The sequence below is a fragment of the Microtus ochrogaster genome, unplaced genomic scaffold (genome assembly GCF_000317375.1).
Source record: "Microtus ochrogaster isolate Prairie Vole_2 unplaced genomic scaffold, MicOch1.0 UNK14, whole genome shotgun sequence".
NCBI lineage: Eukaryota > Metazoa > Chordata > Mammalia > Rodentia > Cricetidae > Microtus > Microtus ochrogaster.
This window is the reverse complement of record NW_004949112.1, coordinates 3,465,244-3,476,426: the sequence shown is the minus strand read 5'-3', so window position 1 is coordinate 3,476,426 and position 11,183 is coordinate 3,465,244. Positions and strand designations below refer to the sequence as shown.

The window sequence follows — 11,183 nt, the reverse complement described above, 5'->3', positions numbered from 1 at the left end:
CACACACACGCACACACACAGACGCACGCACACACACAGACGCATGCACACACATGCACGCACACACGCACACACACACGCACTCACACACACACAGACGCATGCACACACACGCACGCACACACACACGCACACGCACACACACACACACACACCTGGTTCTTATGTGGGAGCTGGGGATCCGAACTCAGATCTCCGTGTTTGTGTCGCAAGCGCTTTACTGGGTCATCCTTCCAGTCCCATGGAGGTGTTTTATCTAGTGTGTCAGTCAGGGTTACTATTGCGGTGATGAAACACCATGACCAAAAGCAACACCATGACCAAAAGCAACACCATGACCAAAAGCAACACCATGACCAAAAGCAACTTGGGAAGGAAAGGGTTTATTTCACACACAGTTCCGTATAACAGTTCAGCATCAAAATTAATAAGGGTCAGAATTCAGGCAGGGGAAGAAGCTGGAGGCATGCACTAATGCAGAGGGCATGGAGGAGGCCATCAGCTCTTAATGACTTACTCCCCAAGGCTCCATCACCCCGATTTCTTAGAAAATCTAGGACCATCAGCCTAGGCTGGTACCACCCACGATAGGCTGGGCCCTCCCTCACCAACCAGTAATTATTAAAATGCTCTACAAGCTGGTCTACAGCCCCATCTTCTAAAATAAAATCCCTTCGTTTTATTCACTGAAACTCCCTCCTCTCTGGTGACTCTATCTTGTGTCAAGTTGACATAAAACTAGCCAACACATTTAGGAAGGGCTTAGGTCATGGGGATGGAGCCCTCACAAATTGGAATAATGCCCTTCGTACAAGATACCCAAGGAAGGTTGTTTGCTTGTTCTACCACATGAGAAAATATTATTTGTGAAGACGAACATTCACCAGACATTGACTCTGCCACTGCACGGGCTGACCCTTGCTCTGTAAGGAGCAAACGTCTGGTGTTCGTGAGCAGCACACCTGTGCTCTCTCGCCTTCTCTGCAGGGCCTGGGTTGTCCAGTTGCGGGCATTCTCTGTATCATGTTCCATCCCCTCCTGTGCCAACCTTGTCTGCTGGTATCAATTTAATGCTTATGAATTATATTACCTGTGTCCCGTGGTGTGATGGGTGAGATTTCATTCACTCATTCTGTTCATTACTCATTCGTTCAGCTGATAGAGCACATTCATGGTGTGCCTCCAGGTCTCCAGCAAAGGCTGGTAATCACATCATATGCCCATGGAGGGGGTGGTTTGAAACAATGACCTCCAAGGGGAATGGCACTATTAGGAGCGTGGCTTTGTTGGAGGAAATATGCCACTGTGGAGGTGGGCTGTGAGGTCTCATAAATGCTAAAGCCATGCCCTCAAGTGCCTCAGTTCACTTCCTGTTGCCTACCAATCAATATTTATTAACTCTCAGCTCCAGTATCATGTCTGCCTGTGTGCCACCATGTCACACCTTGATGGTGATAGACTGAACCTCGAAAACTGTAAGCTAACCCCATCAAATGTTTCCTTTATAAGACGTGTTTTTAACAAAATCTCCATCATTTGATTTTACCAATAAAGAGTTGTGAGCTGATGCTGGGGTGAAAGCCGCTGACTTCCTCCTCCTCCTGGCATCCCAGAAGCCCTTGTTCTCTTACACCATCTCCAAACAACCTCCTCAAACTGAATGTCCTCCCTTCTACTCCTGAGCACCTCTCTATCCATCCTCCTGCCTCCCTCTTGCTCTGACATTTGTTCCCTATGTTCACTCCCTGTCAACTGGCTGCTCACCCTTCCTCTTGACCTATGTTTGATTTTATTTAATCCACTTGACACTACTCAAACAGAAGACTCTTGGAATAAAGTGTGTGCTAGGGCTGAGCCACACCACAACTAGGAACAGACTTTTCCAGTAAATAATGCAATCTCAGGGTTCACAGTGTGATCGAATATCCTGCAACAGCCATGGCCACGGTGTCTCTTCACAGCAGTAGAAACCCTAACTAGGACAGTAGTGAGTGCTTAATGTCATACATCCAAATCCAGCAAAGTCCCCGTCTCAAGTGTAACCTCTTGAAAGAGCCCAGAGAAGAACCAGAAGTGGAGTGATCCAGATGCAGCCTTGCCGGTTTAAACCAGTTAAGAGACAAATAAGTTCTGATGTAGCCCACAGGAACCATGACTAACAGAAAAAAAAACTAAGATGAGAATTTACTTTTCTAAGTAATATTTCTACATACTGTACTGAAGGTTCCATTTACATTCTAGTTCCTGGTTGATTAAGACAACCCACATAACTAAGGCAGACTCAAATTCACTGTGTGGTCACAGATGACCGTGAACGCCACATCCTCTTGCTTCAACATCCCAAATGCTCGGATTACAGCTATGTACTAGCACACGTGATGTATACAGTGCTGGGAATTGAACCCACGGTCAAGCATTCTGTCAACTGATGTCTATCCCCAGCTCCCATGTGTGCTATTTTTGTGAAAGGTAATGGTGCCACAGGAAATGCAGTGTCTGGGACAGAAATGTGATAGTTTCTACTTAAGCGACAGTGGTAAATGAATGTCAGCTGTCCCTCCTTCCATGTGATTGCTAAGCTAGGTTATCAACTTGTAACACATAGGAAAAAGGAACCGCAGTTGAGAAATTGCCTTCATCAGATTAGCCTATGACTTATCTTACTGACTGTTGACCGATGTGGGGGGACTCAGCTCGCTGTGGATGGTACCCCTCCCAGTATAAGAAAGGAAGTTAAACATGAGCACGAAAGTAAGTCAATAAGTAGAGTTTCTTCATGGTTTCTGCTTCCAGCTCCTGATTTGAGTTCCTGCCATGACTTTCCTTTGTGATGGACTGTGAGCTATAGGCTAAAGTAAATGCAAGTTAATTTTGGTGAGTATTTTATCATAGCAACTGGGAAGCAAATTAGGGCATGGGCCATAAACGGACCAAGGAAAGTGGGGCCTGGACTCCTTTCTTTCCTTGCTCAGGTACCCAGAACAACTAAGCATTAGGTATGCCAACTCATGAACTCTGCTTTGAATCCCTGGCCCAGAGTTCTTGGTGTCCTTGAGCCTCAGATGTGGAAGCTTTTCATTGTATAGAACCATACCCATTCCAGAAAAGAGCCTGCCAAGTACTTGGTTGCACGTTCCCCCAAGACTGTGGAAGGAACCAATCAGATGTCTGTATTGATACTTGGTTTTCTGTAGTGTGGTAAGGTCTCTCCTTCTTCCCTTACTTATCTGACCAATTTGTCTGGGATGCTGATAAAGAGGAATTGGCACACAAGGACCACAGGACATAGTGGACTGGCCCAACAACTGGCCTGGCTCTGAATATGGTACTGAAACATCATCCCCATGGTCTAGGTGAGCATTTCTCAACCTGTAGGTGGTGACTGCTTTGATTCAAAGGGCCCTTTCACAGGGATCACCTAAGACCATCAGAAAACAGAGATACGACTCATAACAGCAGCAAAATTACAATTAGGAAGTATCAACAAAGAATAGCTTTATGGTTGGGGGTCACCTAACATAAGGAACTGCATGACATGGTTGCAGCATCAGGACCAGTAGTTCTCAACCTACTGGTCCAGGTCAATCTACCACCCAGCTGAACCCAGCCTTGTAGCTCAAAACTGTAATTCTAGCTACTTGGAAGACAGAGGCAGGAAGATTGTAAGTTTGAGGTCTGCGTGAGCCACATAGTGAGATCCTGTTTTAAAACCAAAAGCATAAGAAGGGGTGCACGCTGAGGCTATAGCTCAGTAGTCGAGCGCTTGCCTTGTATTCACCAGCGTTAAAACATCTGCCTAGAGTCTTCCCAGTGAGGTGCTCCGTGGTAGAGCACTCATTTAGAATTTACCCGGGAGAGGCTGGGATGTGGGCTCAATGATAGAGTCCGTGCCTAGAATCCTCTAGTGAGGAGCTGGGATGTGGTTCCGTGGTGTAAAGAGAGCTGTTTCAGGCTGGAGAATGATCTGTGACAGCGGTGCCAACATTTCAAGGGCATGAACAGCAGACTGCAGAGATAATGGGACACCAGATCCGACGTGTAATAAACATCCAGGAGAAACGGGCTGGGGAAATCGGGCAACCAGAACAGTCAGCAGGAGCATCTGACTGAAGGGTCCCCGGCAAACTGTCTCCCAACTACCTATTCCCACAACAGATATTTTTAGTTTTATATCACAAGAGATGAGCAGTAGCGGAAGTATCAGAGAATGGTTCACATCCCACTGTGTTCAAGGATTCTCTATCCTTCTTTGAGAATTTACTCTCCTGTTCTCAGGGACGCGGCCTTTCTAACTCTCAGGCTATTTGGCTGTTCTCCCTCGCTTTCCCACAGGGCCAGGAGGCCAGCAGGCAGCTGAATAAGCGGCCTTGAAAGACCCTTTAAGGCAAAATGCTTGAGTCTAAAGTCGGGACTGCAGGTTCCGGAGACCTTAAAGAGCGCGTGTTGAGCTGGGTGGTGGTGGTCCACGTCTTTAACCCCAGCACTCGGGAGGCAGAGGGAAGCAGATTTCTGTGAGTTCAAGGCCAGTCTGGTCTACAAGAGGTAGTTCGAGGACACCGAGGGCTATTACACACAGAGATACCCTGTCTCGGAAAACAAAATGAGAGAGAGAGAGAGAGAGAGAGAGAGAGAGAGAGAGAGAGAGAGAGAGAGAGAGAGAAGCACAAACGACAATTTATTGGGGTCTATTACAATAGCTTGGGTGTCGTCTAGAGTTCTTCCACCTTTCTGAAGAAAAAAGAAAAGAAAATAAGAGATAGAAAAGAGCAATAGTAGGTGGGGTTCTGAGTTCAAAGTCAGCCTGGTCTGTGTACGAGGTCTACATTCCTTCAAAAAAGGAAGCAGCAGCAGCGGATAATAAATCGCAAAACTAGGAAATTAGACCGCAGTCACTTCTGATTTCAAGCATTGCGCCTGGTGACCTCGCGTTGCCAGGGCAACAGCAGTATCTGCAGCTCAGTCCCTATGCCTGTCTGTGCACCTTCTGGAGCCCAGCGTTTTGGGAGCCGTAAACTGCAGAAAAGCCGTGTTCTCTAGTGTTGCTGGGAATTGTAGTACGAGTTGCCGTAGAATTACAGGCGCTCGTCTGTAGCTGTTGCTTTCTGGTAGTCGTAGGCAAGGCAGTCCAAGGCCTTGTGGGAGTTGTAGTTTCAGGGCAGCTTCCGCTCCAGGCTTCCGCGTGGCAGACAGAGTGCAGAGCCCATTCCACCCAGGTTAGTGTTCCTCTTGCTCCCGATCGAGCGGGCTCGGGGTTGTAGTGCCACCGGAGAGTAGAAGGTCTCTCTAGGGATTTAGCACTCGCTTTAAAGATTGCCAGTTCATGTTCTGGCCAGGATCCCGCTCTAATCTGGTCTCTTGCCAGGCCTCCCTGTTCACCTAGTGGTGACAGACCACCTGTCTTCCCTTGCTCATAGTTAAATAGTTCTGGAGACCCCTTCTCTGCCCTTTAGGAAACCCGGCCAACCGGAAGTACCCCTTGGTGTTTTGTTTTTTAATTTGTTGCGTTTGTTTTTGTTTTTGGACGAGATTTCACCACGTTGCCCTGGGTGGCCTGGAACTCACTATGTAGACGAGGCTAGCTTGGAATTTGCAGAAATTCAAACGTCTCTTCCTCCTGAGTGCTGGGATTAAAGGCGTGCACCACCATGCCTGTCAGTACACAGTTTTCCTCCTCCTCCTCCCGTGTATTAACATCAGCCGGGTTCACTCCATCAGCTCAGCTGGCTCCCTGTTTGTGCCCACACGCGACTACTCACAACAGCAAGCTCTTCTAGATGACTGACTGTGCACCCTATTCTGAATAAATACTGGGCAGAAGGTGGTGGGCACTCCCAGGAGACAGAGATGCCAGGCAGAAGGGACTGATTTCAGGGGCACTGAGGTCGGAAAGGTGCCCTGCAACCATCTTCAGTGGGCCATTTGGAGGTCCATCCTGGGGGCACCTGGCGGTTCTCAGGCTTGCTGGGCAGGGCGTGAAGAAATGAAATGGTGAGACACTGATGGGGACATGATCCAGGCAAGAGGAAGGGTAGAATCAAAAGCTGGAAAGGAAATATTGCAAAGAGCAATGCTCAGCCATGAGGGATGAGTGCGTCCAGAGAGGGTTTTGCGGGGCTCAGCAGTCAGGGAGAACTGTTGGGGGCGGGGGTCCTAGGACAGTTGAGAGTAAGGGGGAGGAACCACAGGGCAATGTCAGTCACAGAACAATGTGGGAAAGATAACTGGGCTGCATCTGCTGGTTGTTTTACGCAAAACAGCAAGTGTAAAGGTCAAGGCAGAGAGACCAGTGACCCAAACAAGCGTGCTGGCCATGGAGTAGGTGGGGAGTATGTGGCGTCTCCGTCTGGTTTTGAAGCCACAAGTAGGACTGGCTGCACTCAGGCTTCTGAGCGTGAGTTCTGAGGATGGATTAGGCACGTTTGGAAAGGAAGTCAAGACTGGACTTTGCATTTTGAGCCCCCCATCAGGGTGAGTGATGAGGGGGTTCTAGACCCCAGAGCGTCCGGTCTGAGCACTTGGAAGGGTGGCTTTGCCTCGCTGCACAACACCATATGGTGAAAGGAATAGGGGCTATGGGGCTTGAGGGCTGAGAGGAAGTCGGTGATTGTAAACCGGCCGCTGCGGAATCATTCTGACCATTGTGGTAAATCCCAGCGCAGCCGTACCTGCGGGAAAGACAAGAGGCCGCTGGCTAGTCCAAGCTGGAGACGCGGTGGTCTGGCGGACAGGGCTGAGCCTGGAGAGTTTTTACTGGTAACCTAGAGGTGGTGTAGGCAGCGTCTGTGTGCGTAGCGGAAGAGGGCGCCATGCCTTTTAGGGGTGGTAGTCAAGATTGGGGCGTGTCCGTATCCTACCTCTCCGACTAAAATCCAAACACCTCTAGCCCTCTTTACAAATAGCAGGGGCTGGAGAGATGGCTCAGAGGTTAGGAGCACTGACTGTTCTTCCAGAGGTCCTGAGTTCAATTCCCAGCAACCACATGATGGCTCACAAATAGCAGACTCTTCCGGGTTCTTGTCAACCCTGGAAGTCAAGGTCAGTGACACCTACCTTGACTCCTCCATCAAGATAGTGACCTCAAAACTGTTCAAAAGGTTCTTTTTTTTTTTTTTTTTGGTTTTTCGAGACAGGGTTTCTCTGTGGCTTTGGAGCCTGTCCTGGAACTAGCTCTGTAGACCAGGCTGGTCTCGAACTCACAGAGATCCGCCTGCCTCTGCCTCCTGAGTGGTCTCGAACTCACAGAGATCCGCCTGCCTCTGCCTCCTGAGTGCTGGGATTAAAGGCGTGCGCCACCATCGCCCGGCTCAAAAGGTTCTTAAAGGCACTCCCTTCTTACATGTCTTCCTCTTTGCCTGAAACCACGTCATAAGGTCCTTATTTTCTTGGTGCAGAAAGAAACTGCCCTTCCCTTGGGCTCCCCTGTGCAAGGGCCACTCTGGGTAGGACACCATTTCTGCAGCATCCCCACAACACGGACTATCCATGTGACCCGTTTCTCTCTCCCCTCAGCTCCAAAGTGCGGACATCCTGGACGACCAGCTTCCCTTCTCTCTCCATTAACCCAGCAGTGTGGATATCTCTTGTGACCCCTCTTCTCTCCCATCAGCCCTGCAATGTAGACGCACTAAATAATCCCCTATTCTTTCCTTCACAGTGTGGTTACCCCAAGCAACCCACTTCTCTTCCCCCATGCCAGCTCCAACGTGCTCCTCCTGCCATGCAGCCCGCGCCGCCCTCCGCCGCCCGCGCTCCGGGCAGGCTCTATGCGGCTCCTGCTTCTGTGCAGCCTTTGAGGCCGAGGTGCTGCACACCGTGATCGCCGGGCGCCTGCTGCCCTCGGGTGCCGTGGTGGCTGTGGGCGCCTCGGGTGGCAAGGATTCCACGGTACTGGCACACGTGCTGCGCGAGCTCGCGCCACGCCTGGGCATCACGCTGCACCTGGTGGCGGTGGACGAGGGCATCGGCGGCTACCGTGACGCAGCCCTGGAGGCCGTGAGCAGCCAGGCCGCGCGCTGGGAGCTGCCGCTCACCATTGTGGCCTATGCAGACCTGTTCGGGGGCTGGACGATGGATGCCGTGGCCCGCAGCACTGCCGGCTCTGGCCGCAGTCGCTCCTGCTGCACCTTCTGTGGGGTGCTGCGGCGGCGCGCGCTGGAGGAGGGTGCACGCCTCGTGGGAGCTACACACATCGTGACTGGTGAGCGCAGGAAGGGTGTGGAGGGGTAGTATATCTTGTCAGGAAGTGGGGTGGTGTGGTGTCTCCACCTCCCGTTCTCTCCGGGTGTCCCCACGCTTCCCTCCACTCCCCAATTTACGGTCACTTTCCCATTGTCTCATTACTGAGGATGCACAGGGTCCTCTCCTCAGTCTCTGGGTCCAGGGAATCCCTATGACCTCTTCTCTATTTCCTCTCCAGCGGTTCTCGGCGCCCCCTCCCCGCCCCTTTCCTCTCTGTCTCCATCTTCACCCGAGCTCTCTCCCACAGGCCACAATGCCGACGATATGGCGGAGACAGTGCTCATGAACTTCCTGCGCGGTGATGCTGGGCGGCTGGCGCGGGGTGGAGTGCTGGGCTCTGCGGGCGAGGGGTGCGCACTCCCGCGGTGCCGGCCTTTGCAGTTTGCTTCGCAGAAGGAGGTGGTGCTGTACGCTCACTTCCGCCGCCTGCGCTACTTCTCCGAAGAGTGCGTATATGCACCCGAGGCTTTCCGCGGCCACGCTCGCGACCTGCTCAAGCGCCTGGAGGCAGCGCGACCTTCGGCAGTGCTGGACCTCGTGCACTCAGCAGAGCGCCTTGCTCTTGCCCCAGCAGCTCGGCCCCCTCCTCCAGGTACCTGCACCCGCTGCGGGGCACTGGCCAGCCATGCGCTTTGCCAGGCCTGTGCGCTCCTGGATGGCCTCAACCGAGGCCTGCCACGCCTGGCTATCGGCAAGGGCCGCCGCATGTTACAAGCCGAGCCGCCACTGCCTGGGAACCCAAGCCAGGCCACCAGTGACCCTGCGGCCCCACAGGAATCCTGCAGCTGTGAGCAATCTAGAGATGGAGCCACCCTGTGCAGGGAAGGAGGAGACCGGGCGGGGGCCACCTGTGACCTACAGAGTGATGTGAGCCCCTCGGAGTGACCTGAGTCCTGAACTCTACATTGTCCTGTGCCCTGAAAAGTGACCGTGCCCAGTAGTGCCCTGTTCTTGTGAAGCGATCTGTGCACTGTGAAGTGACCGCCTTGCCCTTCCAGAGCTTCCTAAGTGGAGTGACTGTGTACCATGGAGGGACTGTGCTCTGCACAGCAACCTGAACCTTGGAGACAGTGAGGGAGCCCCGGGCTAGGCTACCAGGCCTGAGGGAGAAGGGACCAGCAACCCTGCATTCCTGCACACCTCTGTGGGCTCTGAATAGCCCTGGCCTCACTTTGTCTGCCCAAGTCAGGTAAACAAAGTCAAAGGAGTAATAGGAACACATTCACATCGTCACCCTGCCCTTTCATCAAGGGAAAACTTGCTCCTGAGAGAGTCAGAGAAAGTTTATTCTGAACCAGAAGCTTCTGGTGCAGGGTATGTGGGTTCAGGTTGCCCCAGGGACACTGCTGTGGTAGCAGTTACACAACTATTTACAGCCCTAGAACAAAAGAAAGTCATTAATCAAGCCATTGGCCAGATGCACTGGTGTAGGTAGGTTCCAGCAAGGTTTGGGAAATCCCTGCTGTGGGTCTCAGCTGCTATCTGATGACTTTCTTTGCCTGTGAGTCATTGGAAGCCAATGGTCTGCTGAGTTGATACATTCCAAACCAAGTTTGTGTGGTTTTCACATGACTGTTGGGTCAGTGTCCTGGCTGGTCATTTTTTGTTTGTTTGTTTTTGTTTTATTTTGCTAACTTGCCCCAGGCTGGGATCATCTGAGAAAATGTCTCCTTCATAAGGTTGACCTATATGTAAGCCTTTGGAGCATAAGGTTGACCTATATGTAAGCCTTTGGGGCATTTTCTGATTGTTGATTGTTATGGAAGAGCTCAGCCCACTGTGAGCAGTGCAGTCACCTAGGCGGGTGGTCCTGGGTACTGTAAGAAAGTAGGCTGCTGGGTGGTGATGGTGCACACCTTTAATACCAGCACTCTGGAGGCAGAGACAGGCCGTGCAAAGTCAGCCTGGTCTACAGAGCAAGTTCCAGGACAGCCAAGGCTACACCGACAAACCCTGTCTTGAAAAACGAAAAAGAAAGAAAACGGACTGAGAAAGTCTGTAAGCAGTGTTCCTCCATGGCATCTGCTTCAGTTCCTGCCCTGACTTCCCTCAGTAATGGACCCTGAGAGATGTGAATTGAAATAAAATCTTTCCTCCCTAAGAGGCTTTGGCCGTGGTATTTCATCACAGCCACAGAGACCTAAGGGAGTCAGTGTGCGAGGCTTCAGCACACGTTGCTTTCCAGAAGCTTCGTTTTAAGTTTGGCTTTGTACCTACAGGAACCTTCCATTCTTCCCTTTGCAACCTCAAGGCTATCATGGCTATCGGTCACTCAGTTAGAAGGCCACAGGGGCTGTGTCTGCCTCATCCACTCCTGGTAGCTGCTGTGGGTGAGGGGGCACCCCACGCTTGGATTCTGGGGGCAGAGCTCGTGTGCTTTAACCTCTCTGACTGCCATTTCCCCCTGTGAAAATAGAGCTGGCTTGCCGTCACCCCATCAGATCTCTGCAGAGATGAGAGTCCAGAGGTCAAAGTACTTGGCCAACTGTGTCCAGCTTGGCGCTGCATAGTAAGGATTGGCCACCAGGGGGCTCCAGGCTTCTGGATGCTACCTTGCCTTATAGGCAATAGAGAGGCTGAGGAAACTTCCCCCAGAAGAGAGACTTGGTGCTGAGAATCCTATCTCCAGGTGTGGCCTGGCTGAGTACTAGAGGCTTTTACCTTGGACAGAGAGCGCTCCGCTCCTTAACCTCTGTGGTCCTGTCCTCAGGGAAGTGACCTGCTTACCCCTTGGTATCCATTTCCCTAATTAACTTAGGTCTGAAAGGCAGAGAGGATGCCCTGCCTCCTTCAAGTTCTCTGAGGGTATTAAGCACCATGTCGATTATTCATTCAGCAAACATTGGACATCCTCTGTTTGGTCCCGAGGTGCCAGGAAGCTGCCATGAGCACAGGCATTTGCAGCCTGTGAGAAAAGAACTGCGTGCAAGTAAATACCAGGTGGC

The 11,183-nt window shown here is 51.5% G+C and overlaps 1 protein-coding gene across 2 annotated transcripts; it reads left to right on the top strand.

The window, feature by feature from the left end:
• Positions 1-5,152: 5,152 nt before the first annotated feature.
• Ctu1 (cytosolic thiouridylase subunit 1) lies at positions 5,153-10,152 on the top strand. Of its 2 annotated transcripts, XR_003378669.1 has the most exons (4): positions 5,153-5,213; positions 7,655-8,197; positions 8,486-9,917; positions 9,950-10,127. XR_003378669.1 is itself a non-coding variant. In XM_005366902.3 (3 exons), the coding sequence occupies exons 2-3, from the start codon at positions 7,690-7,692 to the stop codon at positions 9,121-9,123; spliced, it is 1,146 nt and encodes a 381-aa protein (XP_005366959.1). In that variant the 5' UTR covers positions 5,153-5,213; positions 7,655-7,689; the 3' UTR covers positions 9,124-10,152. The 2 variants fall into 2 exon arrangements, 1 of the variants encoding a protein (XP_005366959.1); XM_005366902.3 differs by having other exon boundaries at positions 8,486-10,152.
• Positions 10,153-11,183: the final 1,031 nt, after the last annotated feature.

Coding starts and splice junctions, on each gene's coding strand:
- Ctu1 (XM_005366902.3), top strand. CDS start 7,690: ATGCCAGCTCCAACGTGCTCCTCCTGCCATGCAGCCCGCGCCGCCCTC. Junction 8,198..8,485: donor AGCTACACACATCGTGACTG/GTGAGCGCAGGA, acceptor TCTCTCCCACAG/GCCACAATGCCGACGATATG.